The sequence below is a fragment of the Tubulanus polymorphus genome, chromosome 1 (genome assembly GCF_964204645.1).
Source record: "Tubulanus polymorphus chromosome 1, tnTubPoly1.2, whole genome shotgun sequence".
NCBI lineage: Eukaryota > Metazoa > Nemertea > Palaeonemertea > Tubulaniformes > Tubulanidae > Tubulanus > Tubulanus polymorphus.
The window spans coordinates 8,553,227-8,570,357 of record NC_134025.1 but is presented as its reverse complement, the minus strand read 5'-3'; the positions used below and the strand labels follow the sequence as shown (position 1 = coordinate 8,570,357).

The 17,131-nt window shown below is 36.3% G+C and overlaps 2 protein-coding genes across 5 annotated transcripts in view; one reads left to right on the top strand and one right to left on the bottom strand.

Annotated features, from left to right (window-relative positions):
• LOC141913823 (uncharacterized) overlaps window positions 1-12,325 on the top strand; it is a 59,946-nt gene extending 47,621 nt beyond the window's left edge. For 2 of the 4 annotated variants that reach the window (XM_074805009.1, XM_074804992.1), the window contains 16 exons: window positions 245-300; window positions 572-592; window positions 1,079-1,153; window positions 4,456-4,539; window positions 5,688-5,820; window positions 6,051-6,217; window positions 6,430-6,623; window positions 6,767-6,908; window positions 7,029-7,182; window positions 7,396-7,580; window positions 7,669-7,762; window positions 7,851-8,106; window positions 8,209-8,424; window positions 8,526-8,794; window positions 8,875-9,206; window positions 9,312-12,325. In XM_074805009.1, coding sequence (XP_074661110.1) covers window positions 245-300; window positions 572-592; window positions 1,079-1,153; window positions 4,456-4,539; window positions 5,688-5,820; window positions 6,051-6,217; window positions 6,430-6,623; window positions 6,767-6,908; window positions 7,029-7,182; window positions 7,396-7,580; window positions 7,669-7,762; window positions 7,851-8,106; window positions 8,209-8,424; window positions 8,526-8,794; window positions 8,875-9,206; window positions 9,312-9,518 — 2,585 coding nt within the window. In that variant the 3' untranslated portion in view covers window positions 9,519-12,325. The remainder of the gene's footprint in view (window positions 1-244; window positions 301-571; window positions 593-1,078; window positions 1,154-4,455; window positions 4,540-5,687; window positions 5,821-6,050; window positions 6,218-6,429; window positions 6,624-6,766; window positions 6,909-7,028; window positions 7,183-7,395; window positions 7,581-7,668; window positions 7,763-7,850; window positions 8,107-8,208; window positions 8,425-8,525; window positions 8,795-8,874; window positions 9,207-9,311) is intronic. The other 2 variants (XM_074804997.1, XM_074805003.1) reach the window with 2 other exon arrangements.
• Window positions 12,326-12,696: 371 nt separating this feature from the next.
• LOC141909843 (putative acetylcholine receptor chaperone) lies at window positions 12,697-16,184 on the bottom strand. Its single transcript, XM_074800495.1, has 3 exons — window positions 16,068-16,184; window positions 14,442-14,577; window positions 12,697-13,978 (listed from the first exon to the last, which is right to left on the bottom strand). Exons 1-3 carry the CDS (start codon window positions 16,182-16,184, stop codon window positions 13,683-13,685), a joined length of 549 nt encoding a protein of 182 aa, XP_074656596.1. The 3' UTR covers window positions 12,697-13,682.
• Between the last annotated feature and the right edge of the window lie 947 nt (window positions 16,185-17,131).

Sequence of the window (17,131 nt, the reverse complement as noted above, 5' to 3'; positions counted from 1 at the left end):
TTCTATAATTCGATCAACCAGTAAATTACTGTCACCCATGATTGATTTGCCGATCAATTTTAAGCGATTTTGAAAAATTGTTTTTTCAACAATTTTCACGGCTATCGCTTTCTTAATCTTAGACAATCGTCATTCATCGCGAACACCAGAAGTCAAGAAATAAATTGTTTTGTTATGATAACTAATGACTATAGTTAAAATTTATGTGATAATGCTAATAAAATGTTTGCTTCTCTTGTTTCAGTACACAGTTCCCAGTTATCGCTGGCATCCAATAGTTCCTCGGTGTATTCTACCTCGGTAAGTAAAGTGCTGCCATCTCATTATAATTCACAACACTAAAGCCGCTCTCGACTAACAGCGACCACAGAGTACTATCGTACAATCATTGCTTATTAGATAGTGTAACAAAATTAAATCTTTAGTTCACGGCATGAATCAATACTACTACACTCGGCTCAATACACTCTTTGAATCAATCAATCACAATTAATCATGATATAATTTAAAAGTTTTTTTATTGAAGTTTTTGGAACATTAATCAGAAATCTTCTTATTTTTTTTCCAACAGGAAGATAAACAAGCTAATGAGGTGGGTGGCCTATGCGAGGAATTTTTCAAAGAGGAACATAGCATGGCTTTTAAATCAATTTTATTTGTCCCGAAACTAAGTTTTGTTTTGAACCAAAATCATTTTGTGCCATCGATGAGAAGAAATATATTAAATTTTGATTTTAATTTTCCTTCAGTTATATTTAGAATAGTGCATGTTGTAATGGAGGGCTAGATAATTTAGAAATTACCCCAATCTGAAAATATTTCTAGTCATAGGTTTTTCTGGTTCACTAGGAACAGTTGATTATGAAAAGGTTGGCTGATATCTTAGTGGCTTGTCTTCTTGGATTCTTGGCTGAACTTGCTTGCTGGGCTCATTGATAGATGGAGTTGCTAATCACATTGCAATACATCCCAAATAATCTCATTCACTAGACGATTGAGACGCTTTTGAAGCTTAAAAGTCTTCCCGATGATAATAATTCATAAGTTTATCATTATGTCTATATATTTTGTATATTAGGTACGGAAATTGCGTCGTGAGTTGGAATGCGCACAAGAGAAGGTCCTTACGTTGACAACTCAGCTCAGTACAAATGTAAGTAAACATCTGAATTTCAGATTCAGGGTGTCTGTTCGAAACTATTACTTGATATTCACGCCTCAGGTTGTTCTGATAACTAAATCAATATGAGAAAAAGGCTTTTGAAGGTGTTTGAGTAATGAGGTGATTAAGTCGAAAGCAACCTGTTACTATCAATGTATAAATGGAAAGAGATATGAAGCTACCACACTCGTCTTGCCACCCCAGTCGATGTTACCCTCACTATCTACGTAAATGGAACATAATTCCTTCGATTAGTGTTCATACCGGACATATTTTAGCGATAGGTTCATAAGCTCGACTGAGTTTTACATCGACAGTTCTAGCTGTCTGACTCGTTTACTGGAGCCAAACCATGAGGAAGACTACCTGTGTATCTTCATCCATCGACTTCTTGTTAAAGTTTAGCACTACTGCACTTTGTTGATTACAAAGTACTACAGCGCTTATATACTACTGGTAATGAAATTACTGTAAGAAGACCAATGCCGACCAGAAGACACTTGCTCATAGATACTCTTAGATTCTCTAGATCCCAGTATTTTTATATGCCTGAACCCATTCTACTTGGAGGAGAAAATATACCAAGTCAGCTAAACAGTGAAAGCTTTCATATAGTCGCTCAGGTCAACATGATGATAACCCAGAGAAGCTGCTCAAAAACAGCCTCTACTCACAAATCATCAGGAGAGAATACATTGAGAAGCATCAATAGTTGAACGGAATCGCCATATAAATAGATCGGAAAAGTTTATTTAGACAAAGCCGCAGAGCCTTTGGTTGTGTGCTTTCTCATAAGTGTGGTAGTGTAAACATTTTAAACAGCAGATCGAATCCATAATGTATCAGCACTTCTGGAGGAATGAATTCAAATGTGAATATCTTCGGATTTGATGTTACATGAGGTTTAAAAGGACAGAGGTTTATTTTTATGGAATGCCATCTCAAATCCAGAATGAATGACCAAAATTAAGGTGTTGAGATGTATCATCCGTACACTTGCTGATTCATTGCTGTCTGAGCAGATCTGGATTATTTTCGATTTACCTAACTGCTGTTTCTCAAGTCAGTTTAAAAGATATTCACCTATGAAAGGAGCCTACCTATGTAAATAACAATGTTGAGGATGTACATATTCATTCGGAGGAGCGCACTCTTTTGGAATTCAAATATTTGTTTTAGTTACCTATATTTGGTAATCTAGAATTCAGGTGGAAGTATAGTGTCAGGTCTAGACTTAATAAAAAAGTTCTGCTTTTTGGTTTTGTATTCCAGACACGCCACAGGGTGTGAATGTAATATACAATGAGGTTAGTTCTGCGGCCATGTATATCATGGTATTGCCTTAGGCATTTATTTATTTCATTGGATTAAAACAATGAGCTTCTGGTGTACTCCTTGTAATCGCTTTTCATCGATTGATCGCTGTATCATTCCTGATATGAGGATTCGATACTGTTGTCTCGCGATCTATCTAATCAAGGAGCATTTCTGTTATCATTTGCAACCATGTACAAAGTTCACAGAGGAATGGAAGGACTAGGGTTACCAGAAGCATATAAAACATGTTGGACAATTATCAGACACAGACAAGTACACTTCAATCAGGTTTTTATCATTGACAATGTCATTTTGAAGTTTGTCGCAGCGCGAGGAAGCTTTCCAATTACGCACTGTCAGTATAGAATTACGCACTGTCAGAAGTGTAGACTCCGCGGGTGATATTTCGAAGCAGATGACTTTCTCATATTTTTTGCTCAGTACAGAAACTTTATTTTACGTTGAAAAAAAGAATCAAGTGGATTATATTCCTGGAGAGAAAGAGGGAGATCTCTGCTAAAGATAGGTGCATTTAATGATCTAAGGTTCGGGTGATAAAGAGCAAAATGATGGGTTTGAAGATAGACGGATACTAAAAAAGCCCTGGCAGCAGCAAGCAGGCAGATTGATCGGATTCATTATCACTAACTAGCCTAGTGGATATATAGTTCACAGCTGCCGAGATCTCATGCAGAATAAAAGAAAAACTGACTGAAAAAACTTAACTAACATAATCGAGCTCCTGCTAGCTATTTCATCTATAGGACAGACCATCTGCCTTGTTCAGGAGGATCCAGTTCTTTTCAAATACTGTGTGAGGAGGCTGATTTATCGTAACTGTGAAATGATCAAGATATTCGACCATCTGTGCAAATGAACTGAATTATTCATTCGCGTTTTTATGAAGGCCACGTACTGGTACATTTCTGGATTTTGTGTATCGTTCTTGTGTTTAAATTATTGGACGGTTGTTGGATTTATGAAAAATGGATGAGGACAGACGTTGGCCGAATAAATACTATGATTACGACGGGCCGAATGATAAAGATAGAATTTGTGATGATGTCATGGAAACGTACATGGTATGTCATCAATTTTCAACAGGTTATGAAAATCTGTATACCAGTTTCAATGAATATATCAGCTCCCCAGTTGTGGCTGCTGCTATTTAATTTATGATGCAATTTTAGTAATTGCCTGCTGGAACTTCTAATTGCTTGACTTCAAATGCTGCATGCGTTTGTATTTTATAATCAGATGAGGTTGTAGTTTTGGTTGGTATAAACTTTATATAAGCATGTATAGTATATCTATTCATAAGGGATTCTATGCTCTTAATATCCATTAGATTGCGTATATAGTGTGAGAAATTGTCTTTCAGGATAATACTGTCTCAACTGAAGACATTCAGTTGTGAATAGCGCACCCGTATGACACTGGAACCTCTGAAAAGAAATTCGATCTTGTTCAACTGAGTGCTAATGTCTGGTGCTATGTTTTTTGACATTATTTGTAGGGACAGTTGACTTGGATGGCAATGTGACAACTGACAACAACGATAGACTTGTGAATGTTTTTTCTATACTAGATTATGTACATATAACACCTGACTGACATCAATCATTTGCTATATGGCAAATTGATTTGTAGTGGTATATTAGCCCAGATTTCGTAGACACAAACTGCCAAATATTCGTGATTACATCATGTCATAAAAAACTAATGGTGATTGAAATTTAAAAATCTCGTGTGCATAATGCATTGTGTGAATTTCTGGCTGCAGAATTCTTGTGGTTGGCATTTGAAATCTGGTCTTAAAGAATGTCCTTTTTTCATCAAACTTGTTAGTCCACAATGCACAAAATATGCCTCTGCTTGCACAACCAATAAATGGAATGTAAATGTCTGAAGTGAATTCCTAACTTGAGTATTTGATTTTGTCTTTTTCAAATAGAAATTTTCTTTTGTTTTTGTAGGCACATGTTGTGGCTGCATTCGAACAAAGTCTATCAAACATGACTTCCAGACTACAAACACTGACTCACACCGCAGAACAGAAGGTATACATAATAAATCCATTTTCTGAGAAATCTCAATAATTGTACTTAACACCCTAGAAGAAGAGCAGCAAGTGTTGCTTTCATTATGAGATGTGGCGCATTGTTAGAGAGTCTTGTGGGGAAAAAAACTTGGAAAGCTGTGATTAATGAATAACTATCACACTGGGTTAATTTGTGAACTATTTTTGACAACGGCAATTAAAAAAGAGACCTACTTAGATAATTTGGTATAGAGATAGAGATGTGGGTTTGACTATTATATAGCTCGTCCTTTCTTTATTCAAGTAGCAAATTTGGAAACAGTAATTTTCAATCTTTATTTCCTATGCTCAATGAAAAGCTATAGCATACAGGAAATTCACTGAAAACATAACCCTTACATAATCACAAGTTACCAGACAAAGCAAGGCTAACTGTATTTGATAAACTTAATATCGATAACCTCCAATACAAATGTTGACGAGTTATAATTACTGTTTCTATTTCGGTCATCTTGATGAATAGCTGTCTATGCGTCTTGTCCCTTATCAAAATAGTTTAATGAGTTATTAATGACCGATTATTGGAAGTTATCTGCCTATCCAATAAAACATTTCCCTATTTTCCTTAAGTGATAATCGATGGAATTTCTGATGGTTCGATTCATGTACAGCATAGCTGTTCTTGAGCTTTGAAAGCACCTTTAAACAATATAATAAGCTAGGATAAGCCCACATCTCGTTAAGTATTGTGCATAGATTTTATGGCATATGGTTTATACCTTAGTCTTTCAGAGAATCCCACTGAGGTAGATTTTAGTGAACAGAACTTCTGTTGCTAATCGATATCTTGACTAATATAATAGATAATCTACTAGCTTTTCAGCTGCTTGGTATTCAGGCTAAATGCCTCATCAATACCGGGTACTTCTTTCAATATTGTTATATGTATATTTTGCTGAAACATTCCTATTCATATCTCAATAGTAGTCGTTTGCCATAATTTTAAGTTTTTGCGTGCACGGATTCTAAGATCACAAGCCAATTAGGTGCTTACAATTAGGTGGCTACGTGGTTGGTGTTTATTATGGTGCTGAAATTATATACAGAAAGTAATAACGTATTTATGATAATGGTATATATGCATAAATCTATAATTAATGTTCACAGGATTCTGAGCTGAGTGATTTGCGTAGTACGATTGATGCATTGCGCGCAACTACAGGTGGCATGTCTCGGCTCGATGCGTTGATGAGAACTCCTACAAATTCACGGAAAGCTTCCACATTAAGCAGCCCATCAGGTATGTATCCACACAGATTGAGGGAGTGCTTACATCGTATTTACTCTTGTTTGTTTTTCACAAAAAGCGAAATTCTTGATGCTGTTTTGTGTACCTGAATCTGAATAACATTTCTAGCAATGTTCATCATTATTATGCCTTGTACTTTATGATTATCAACAATTGTAATAGGATAAAGTTAGAATAATTCTCGAATGTGAATAATGAATGATCCTGCATTGTTTTTGTAGCTTTGTCATCACTTGATCAGCCTACTTTAACCCGACATTTGTCATCGGAAAGCATGTCTAGCTTGAACAGTATGTCAAGTACATGTAGTATGACCAGTCAACAATCTTCTGCAACTGATGTAATGGATGCAAGCAAGAAAGCTAAAGCAGCCAAGAAAGGAAGCTGGGTAAGTTAAAGCCATTAGTATCGACAAAGTAAAGAAAACTTTCCTACATTATTGGAAAAATGCCACTATTGGTTTACTAGTTGGAAAATGTTGTTAATATTGGAATCTCCAATGAGAATCTATTTGACATTTTGACATTTGCTACTTTGCAACAAACCTAATGGTATAAGCTTGTTGAATTTGTGTATTTATTTAATTTTCTTTGTGTTTAGCTACGAAGTTCCCTAGGAAAAGCATTTTCAAAGAAGAAGAAAAATAAGAACGGATCGATGTCAGATGCTGACATAGATAGTGCTAGCATTGCATCTGATATGTCAATGCCAAATTCACCTTTACTCCATGGTGGTCATTCAACGGCCCCTGGAACACCAATCCCTCACCTTAAGTCGTCGCATTCTTCCAGTGGGTAAGTGCAGGAGCGTAGTTACTAGCATTATGTATTAGATATTATTTCCTGCTTCTGCTTTAATCGAAATATAAAAATCTTCTGTGCTTAATGGCTTTTTCTTGGATGAAATGCTTTAATGTTGGATATTTGGAAATTTGCAGTCTGTCTGAAAACCCAGAAGATGTCCGGAAACTGCAGAGAGCTTTGGAAGAAAAGGATGCCAAGTTAACTGACATTCGACTTGAAGCTTTATCCTCGGCCCATCAGCTTGAGCATATGAAAGAAGCAATGATGAAAATGAAGGTTAGTACAAGTAGATCATAGTTGACTTGTTTGTTAGCCTTTTTGCAAGCTATAACCTATAAACTGAAATGCATTTTCAAGGGGGCTTGAAACTAAAATCTACTGTTGATTTTGTTGCAGAATGAGATGTCGGCACTGAAGTCCGATAATCAACGACTCCAGCACATGGTTTCACAGTCAACTCCATGTAGTCCTGAGTCCACCCTTGGAAGACCAACAAATACCAATTCACTTGAAAGGAGGCTTGGCTTAGCTGAACGTCTTTCTAATATTGGTATGTTTTTGATTTACGGGAAATAACATTTTGTCAGAGTAATCCGTCCAGTCGTACCTCTAAGTAACTGAGCCATCTCCATCGGAAGTGATCGGTGACACTACCTTTCTCTCTGATAAATCTTTAACTATTCGTGATTGTGTTTCACGAAATTCATTTCCTGTGTATGTGTTAAAAGGGAAGTAAAACAGATTGATAATGATATTTTTACAGATATGTTGTTGAATGATAATGATGGTGATGGGCGTCGCATCAATATATCAGTGTACACCGGAAATCATGCGGATTTCACTAAAATCCAGGGTGAGAAAGTTGAAGAGATACTTGTCGGTGGTTTATGTATAAACGGAAAAATTAAGTGGGATATGTTAGATGGTATTGTCAGAAGAATATTCAAGGTGAGAAAGACTGAAACTGAGCAATAATGAAGCAATATTATTTAATCATTGGAAGATTAAAAATTCATGGCTTTTCTGTTCAATTTAGGACTACTGTCTTCGGGTTGATCCCACGTCGTGCCTTGGTTTGAATTCAGAGAGCGTGTTTGGGTATCACATTGGAGAAATTGTGCGCACCAAAGGTAGGAATTAATTGGTACTTCGGCTCGATTCTTTTGCATCATTCTTAGAAGACTGCAGCATTTGATGAGTTATAATTTGATATTTTAGATGTCAAAGAAGTACCAGAATTATTACCTTGTGGATATCTGGTTGGTGAAAACATGCATATCAAAATTGTACTGAAGGGCACATATCAAATGAGTGTAGACAGTCTTGCTTTTGAAACTCTGATCCCAAAGTCAATTATTCAGCGATATATCTCATTACTGATTGAACACAGGAGAATTATTTTGTGTGGACCCAGTGGCACTGGAAAGTCTTACCTAGCACAGAAATTGGGAGAATACCTTGTTCATAGGTCAGTGTATGTATAAAATCTTATTATCTATGAATATTCTAAAAAGTGCTCTTGAGATCTTGCATAACACATTTTCTAATATTGGATCTTATTTCTTTTTACATACAGATCTGGTAAATCTTTGAGTAATGGTGCCATTGCTACTTTCAATGTAGACCACAAGTCAAGTAAAGAGTTACGTCAGTACTTGACAAATATCGCTGACCAGTGTGAGAACAGTAGTGCAAGTGAAATGCCTAGTGTGATCATCTTGGATAATTTACACCATGTCGGATCACTGGGAGAGGTTTTCAATGGATTCTTGAGCTGCAAATACCAAAAGTGGTGAGTGGATGATTTTTTTCTTTGTCTCAGAGCTGTCTTGGAAGCTAAGGCTGCAGCTTCATTTGCTTTTTCAATTTCTATGTATACCTCTTAAATTACAGCCCTTATATAATTGGAACAATGAACCAAGCAACGTGCGCTACCACCAACTTGCAGCTTCATCACAATTTCCGATGGGTGCTGTGTGCTAACCATATGGAACCAGTGAAAGGATTCCTTGGACGATTCTTACGACGAAAGTTGATTGAAACTGAAATCCGGACAGCAGTGCGCAGGGTTGACTTAACCAAGGTAGCCGATTGGATCCCAAAAGTGTGGCAACATCTGAACAAGTTTCTCGAAACACATAGTTCATCTGATGTAACAATTGGTTAGTAGCAATTTGTCTTGTTCAGGGAATTAGATAAAGTTCTGATCTTTGCAATTTCAACTTATATTTGACTTTTTCAGGACCAAGGCTTTTCCTCTCTTGTCCAATGGATATATCGGGTTCTCAGGTGTGGTTCACTGATTTGTGGAACTATTCAATTGTTCCATATCTGCTCGAGGCTGTCCGTGAGGGTATTCAAATGTATGGTAAACGTGCTCCATGGGAGGACCCAGCTGAATGGGTACTTGAGGCCTACCCATGGACGATGATGGAAAATCAAGAAAGTCAAGATTGGCCGTCTCTACTCAGATTGAGACCTGAAGATGTTGGTTATGATACACAGGGAATGATATCTGGGCAGGGGTCAAAATCAGCACCTCCTCAGCAGGCTGAAGGTGATGGTGATCCACTGGTAAGATAAGATATGTTTATGCATTTCAGCTGAATAATTGCCTAAAAAACGATTATTTCCTCGATTTAACTTATTTCAACTGTACTAAAATCTTTTCAATTACAGCTGAATATGTTGATGCGTCTTCAAGAAGCTGCCAGTTATTCAAGTCCACAAAGTAATGATAGTGACAACATTAGCGTGGACAGCCACAGTGGTGCACAAGATGCCAATGCTACTGCTGCCTCCCCAGCATCCACATCACCAGCTCCCAGCACCAATGCAACTGCCCATGCAACAGCCAACAGCGGCAGTATTGAATCTACTATATAGTCGGGTATTCCTCATCGAAAACTGAAAACAATTTGCACTGTGAAAATCTGTACAATATTTCCAGTACATGGTTGTAAAAATCGACTGCTACTGTCTCTGTTGTTGTTGTTGTTTTTGTGGCCAGGCCGCAGTCTGAAATTGGTGCTACGTATATTCACAATTTGTATAGCTGTATGGTGTGAAACTTGCAAAACTAGTCAACCGGTGCATAGTTCGGTAGTAATATTTGTTGTAGTATAAGTGCCAAGAGGCAAAGTTGTGAATATACATCGGTCCTGTTATGTTGTTATTGTTATATCCGGTATGAAATTCAGCTCTCGAATGTGTAAACAGACAAGACAGATTGAAAATCCTGAAAACATGTCTTAAACTTCATACTGCAATGGTTATATCTTCATTGTAAACTATCACGTTATGAAGATAATGATTTGTGTATCAACATATATGATGTGTAGAACCATATAGAATGCGTGCAAGTGACTGTATCATCTTTGAAACGTAATATATAGATATGTATATATGATTGCGAGACGTTCATATTTGAATTTGGATAATGTCATTGATTACCAGGTATGATTTTCTCAGAATAAAGTTAGAAACTCGTTTGTTCCCATCAACCTGCATTTATAGATTGATCTGGTGAGATGGGCGAATGAATTTTCATCGCTGATTAAAAATACATTCGGTGTAGAGGTCAATGTTATTTTACTCCATTCAATCAATTTACCTACATTTTCTAATTACTATGTTAAGAATTGACAAGACGTCAGCAAATTTATTTGATCAAATGTGAATTTTTAAATATGTAATTTGTAGCAAAAGTCGGTGACTTATGACTGATAGCAAAGTATGCATGATCATGTATTTCTAGTATAATTCAGATGTTTTGATTGAATTACTACTAATTATATAAATATATATGTATACATAAAATGCTATGAAAAAAATAGCATTATGATATTTATTTTGAAAAAGAGGAATTGTATATAGAGATACTTATTAGATGACTTATCTATGATATTTTTTCATTACATTTCTTATCGGGTTTCTTATGAATGACCACATTTCTTAATGAAATGATGTACAACTGCTGGAACAAAGTATTGATACATCGGAAAATCTAGTTTTCCTTTTTTTCTCTATGCTTAATAATATCGGATTATCTGATCTAAAAGTTTTCATTAAAAGTGGAACAAGTTTATTTCGAATTAGTTGATATCTTCGTGTTGGCAATGTTTAATCATAGTAAGATTATATAAAGATTTCTTAATTGTTGAATTTACTATAAAAATATTATGTAGGAGATTTAAGGCCACTATTGAAGATTTCTTAACAATTGATGTGTTTTGATTTCACCAATATATTATGGGATAGTCAATATAGAGGACCAAAAAGTACTAACAAAATCGATGTTCATAGTAGATGTAACTAACAAAATGAATCTAAAAGGATCTATTTTTGAAAGTTATGATTATCCATTTATCAAATGACTCAATATTTTGGTTTTTCCACTGCCATTGGTTTATTCAGCTACATGCCAATCAATTTGTTCATAAGAACCGGCTTGCCTTTTGGATGATTGAAATTTGTATGCTTTGTAATCATAATGCAATTTATAATCGATTTGCATTTATGTAGATAAATGACCACAAACATTCGCATCACACAAAATAAGCAATAAATCACGAACACAATGGCGACATGGAATTGTAGCATTTTTACAACTGACCAAGAAGAATCTTTTCATCGGCTCAGCTCAGATATTTTCTTTGGTCCACGCGAGAACAGTTTCCCGAAGCATCCTTTATGGGATTGCATGGAAAAGGCCCACATCAACCAAATCTGAAACCATGCATCATCTCGAAGATCCATTTCAATATTCTTTATAGATTGTAGAATTTTAGATTAGTGTTTATTTGATCTTGGTCCAATCATCAAATGATTTGTGTCCAAGATGAGACAGGGTTAGTGACTTCCTCAATGGTGAAGAGGAGTGAAACAATTACATTACGTCCAACTCGCTTGGCTTTACCCTTGACCTTGTGTTTCATTAACAAATTTTATGTTGTCCAATAATTTATTGTTAAGTACCGTAATGTCTTCATTTGTGTTGCATTCATAAAATGAATTTCGATGTTTAGTCAATACCGATGTTAGGTTGTGATTGTTTTTCATTGTTTTGGATTGTGTTTTTAATTTGTTCCCCTGTTGGGAGAAATTACCAAAGCACAACAAGTTTGAAGATTGTACTGATTGTACGTTTTATTCTTTTGGAAGTAGACATTCAGATTGATATTTTTTACTAATTTTCAACCAATTTCCTGAGTGGAAATCAATTACTTCAATGAATATTTTCCATATTTTTATATAGGCAAAATTGTTTGTTTTCAATTCATTTACAATCGTACTATATAAGAGAAAGGTATCTCTTCAGTAATGGGGAAAGTGTCTAGACCCTTGAAACGCAGTTGTAGAATCCCATGCAGTTAAGCATCCTATTGCACTCCTTTATGTTCATACAAGCACTTATAAAGCTACCTTCTTTTCGAAGTTTTGTATTTGCACTTTTGATAACATTTAGAAGTACAATGGGAATCATTCCCATATAATATGGCATTATCACCCTCATGCTCATATAGTTTAAAGGTATATTTACAAAGTTGAATACTGAGAAATTGAAATGGATTTTAAAGTGGATCAAATTGAAAATATTTGAGTGTAACTGGTTTTATCACAGAAACCTTGTTGTAAATAAATTATTGTACAGACATGTTGGTTTTTCATACAATAAAATGTGTTAATGTTTTTACTGGTAATTGAAATGTATAGTTATGTTTTCATTTTCATATTTCGATTGGTCTCATGTCCCCTTCCGGTGTATCCCTTGACTTGAATCCTTTATTTCGGATGAATTATCGCACAAAAGTGTTTTGGACAGGTTCATAGAATTTCAGTGGTGGATCCTGAAATTACCAAAGGCTGTGATTCAAATGATGAAAAGGGCGCTTTCTATTTACACAAAATGGGATATTTAGAAATGGAAAAATGTCGGCTGACAAACGATTAGAAGTACCATAACAAATCAACAATTGACTACAGATTTTATTCATCAATAAATCACCGATATAAAAACTGTTCTAGGACATGTTAATTGCCCAGGAGTGATGTGTGCTTGGCTTTCAATTAGTATCCACTATTGCGAATGCTGTGACTGCAAAGTCAAAAAGGAGCTCTTGTGAGCACTTGGACATTTTTGTCAAAAGTAAGCACATATCAAGGCCTTTTCCAAAAAGTAGCACTTAGTGGACTTGCTACAAACCATTGTTCCTTGTGACTGCTTCCAAAATGAAAAAGAACAATGAAATTTACACAACTCAAATACATTTATTTGTAGATCTATATAAAAAGTTGAAAAAGAGACTAGACAAAAGAAATCGGAACCACACACAGGAATCATCTCTTGAGACCTGGTATACGGGCGACTCTTACTTAGCGGGTAGCCATAACTAATTTTCAATACCGACTAGGGAAATAAATAATCTAAATATCTACAGCCCAAGTACACAAATATTTTTCAACCAAACCATGCATCTACATAGGTTTTCTCATTTCTGACATTATTTTCCACATATTTATTTTGCAACTTCAGAAATTGGTCAATTTGCAACTTTGAAAATTTAATAAAGGTTAAGTAAAATTACAGGTACACGTATTTGTAATCATCTGGAAAAACTTCATTGTAACATAGAATAAACTGACTTTTCTGTAAGTACAGCAATTAAACAATGCTAATCTAGGAGACGTTCAGGTGTACATGTACTAGTATCATAGGATATCAAGATGCTAAAATATTTCAAATTTCTAAGTGACTAACTTTATGCAGAGAATGTAAAGGAAGACAAAGGTAAAAGACCATTACTTGCACCATTACAGAGATGAAAATCTGACAATCACCTTTCTGTTTTCCACCAAAAACGTAATATATAATTTTTTTCCTACTTGTAGTTGATTCAAGCTGAAGGTGATAGGCCTATATTACAAAAAGATTTATGATTGAATAAGTGACAAGTAACAAGAAATACACTCTAGTCTGGAAATCCTCTCAATGTATGGTTCAAAAACACAAAAACAGTCAAACACAATAAACTATTCTCCAAAGAAACATCATCGAGCTTTTTTCGATTCATTTTGTTCAGTTTTAGCTGAACCTCGTAGTTTTTTCTCTTTCAGTTGAAGTTCTCGTATTTTCGCCTCGCGCGCTAAACGTATTTCATTGTCAATTCGCTGAGCATGTTGCCGCGCTCGCACTTGCATATAAATCACAAGTCTACACGTTAACAAAAGTCCAAACACAATAGATGGCGTCATTCGCTCCAGATCATCATCCATCTGCACATGCGTAGCTAGAGCTCCACACATCATGAAAATCAATAACACATTCGCCACCTGTTTTATTGGCCCTGAAAAATGTTAAGAAACACTCAGTCATCACAGTCGGCTACTATTTCAAGGTAGAAGCTACATTCGCACAACATTACTTAGAACGTTCTCAATTCATTCGGTTTCAATCTAGAATGGACCAAGCTTTCACACTCGCGATATAATAAGTCAGTTCTGAGTCAATTTTGGGCCAATTCAGACCAACCAAAAATGCTGGTCCATTGTAAATCAAAATGGACCATTTCTGTGTGTGAATACTATAAAAACTTTGCTTGAATAACTTGTCAATCAAAGTGTACAGGTCAAATTAGAACGGATTAACTTGTGTGAAAGCGACTTCAGAAAACTGACTTTCAGGGAGTCATGTTCTTGAGGGTTTGCGCCGATGGAGAGTATCCTCAAGGTTTTGTGGATACTATCAGGAATGATCTCATGTCTCATCGGCTGCTCGCCTCAGTCACCTAGATACTTAACATTACATACCTGGAATCATACAAAGAGCAACTCCATTCACAACTTCTGATGTAGCTACCAGTTTTCTATAAACATGTGGATTAACAGTGAATCCTAACAATTTCGTTAACGGAAAAACTTTCGATATTTTGATGAAGTACTTCCTCTAAAAACAGAAACAAAAAGTGGCTTCTTATGTTTATAGTACATTCCTATTAGCCTACATATTCCCACTGCAGTTAATGTCATGTTTCAGCTAGGCCAATGCAGTACTTACACTACCAAGGATTTGGCTTATGGTTAGGATAGGGACATAACCATTTGGGAAAACCTCAACTGCAGTGACTAAAAAGTAATCATAAACAGGTTTGCCAGTCAAGCAGTGTCTACAAAAGGGCCTTCCCACTTGTACTGGTGTCTCTGTCATCCGATACACAAAAAAGGTGCCAAGTCATCTGAACTCTTTCCCTCCAGACTTTGAAAGGCAGAGGGATGTTTTTTTGGAGATCTGCGACAATTACACTAGTAGGCCCCCTGAAATAACTAATTATTGAAGATCTCAGCTTTTTCAGTGTTTTCTGATGCAGAGCAGTGTCACACCTCCACTCTGCGGGACGTTTTGCTACATAAGTTTGTTAATATTTGGTTGATCTGAATAATATTAATACATCGATCAATGTGTTCAGTAACTTCATTTTGCCACAGGCACTTGAATATGGGCTTTGATAATGGATATTTAAAAATTCACCAGCGATATGATATTCCTACTTCGATAATCCACCATGTTCTTATCATAATGAATTTACCCATGACGCAACACACCCCTGTTGTTTAACTTGTCTATATAGAAAGGCAGGAAACGCTCCTATCTCTGTAATGCTTAAATCTACCCGCAAATATCGGGACAGCCGCACACTGCCGACGATTGCCAAAGTTCGTTCCGAGGTGTCAATTTTAATCCTGAAATATAAGGAGCGCCCATAATTTCAATTGTAGATGAATTTTTGGAAACATTGACACTGTTTTTATAATATTTTAACTGGTACCAAAATTGATTTTTGAAAATTCGCTGGAAGTTCAACCACCAGATGGCGGGGCATGAGTGCTCTGTTGGAAATAACCAAATGTCTCTTCGGGATTGCTGTGACTTCAGCTGTCCCGATATTTGCAGATAGATTTAAGTATTACCGAGATAGGAGCGTTTCCTGCATTTCTGTATAGTATAGATAGACGAGGGGTGCGCATTAGATCATGGGTAAAATAGTTGCATCATGGATAATTAAGATGGCGACCCTGTTGGTATTTTTATCGAAGATTATGGTAAATTTTATCATTTTTAACCCACCAACAAATTCAAAGCCCATATTCAAGTGCCTGTGATTTTGCATACAGCTAATTCTGAATGCAATTGCAAAATTCTTACTGAACACCTTGATGTAGCCTAGGCAGATCAACTGACTATCAAGAAAATAACGGAACGAAACGTGTGACAGACAGTTGATCCTACACCCTATATTTTCTGGGCAAAATACTAAATAAAAATAGCCTGATAAGTGTCGAGACAAGCGTCACTCGCACAGACTATCACATAGCACCATTTCTTCGATTTTCATTCGGTTCAAAGCTTCATTTAAGATAGAAGCCATTACAACTTACAAATTCTTTGTAAAAGTCTTGACTAAAAACAGGTGTTAGCATAAGAGTGCCTTTAAATATAAAGAAAAATCCAAGTGAACATGAGAGAATAGTGAGCACACCGCTATTCACCGCCATCTTATATGGACTGTGTAACAGAATAAGTTCAAAAACGTCGAATAGCTATACCCGATCTCAAGGTCGTCGATCTACAGAAATTTAAAAAGGATCTCGCCTCCAATTTAATTCTACCATCATGCCCTTACCATTAGCCCTTGAGTGTAGGAATACGCTACAGCCCTGCTGACCTGTTTTTGGAATAATGTAGATTTTCTTTGAAACCATGTCCTCAGTTCGCGGATGATTATCATCTGCTGGCCCGTACGTAGTCTGAATACCAGTCCTCGTTGTTACCGGTTCCGTACAACGCAGAACGACGGCTAGGTACTAGACTAGGGGTGGAGACAACCGCTGCCAGTGCTGGGTGAATGTTTTTGTGACTTTGTTATATGAAATACTAATATTGGCTTTAGATGTCTCCCATCCACCCTGCTGTCAAATAAGTTCCTCTATATCTGAATTCCATCCCTGCCAAAGTACAGTCTGCATACGATGGGCCTGATTATAATATGAAAGTGAGTGAGTGGTGGTGTTCTGCACGTATGTGTTGGCTTGTTTGAAGAAAGGGCTGAAGGAGGCGAAGGGGCAGGGCAGTCCAGATACAATTAATCATATCCTTATCGGAATATTCTTATCCTTATCTCATATCCTTATCTGGAAACATTCTATGTTGGTAATGATGTAGGCCTATAATACATCTACATATGGACAAAATATTGAAACTGTCCTGGGGCCGAGACGAAGTCGTCATGACACACTAATTGAAATTGAAATGTCTATTACAACTGTCTGTGCGAGAGGACATCGGGTGTGGTCTGTATGAGGCAAAACTGACTGAGCTAGAGTTTAGCTCAGTCAGTTTTGGTATGACAGTAGTACCAAAACTGAGCTAGACTCTAGATATCTGATATCTGTCCGTAATAGGACCATGCGGGCAGTTACCCGGTATACCAAAACGGATTGTT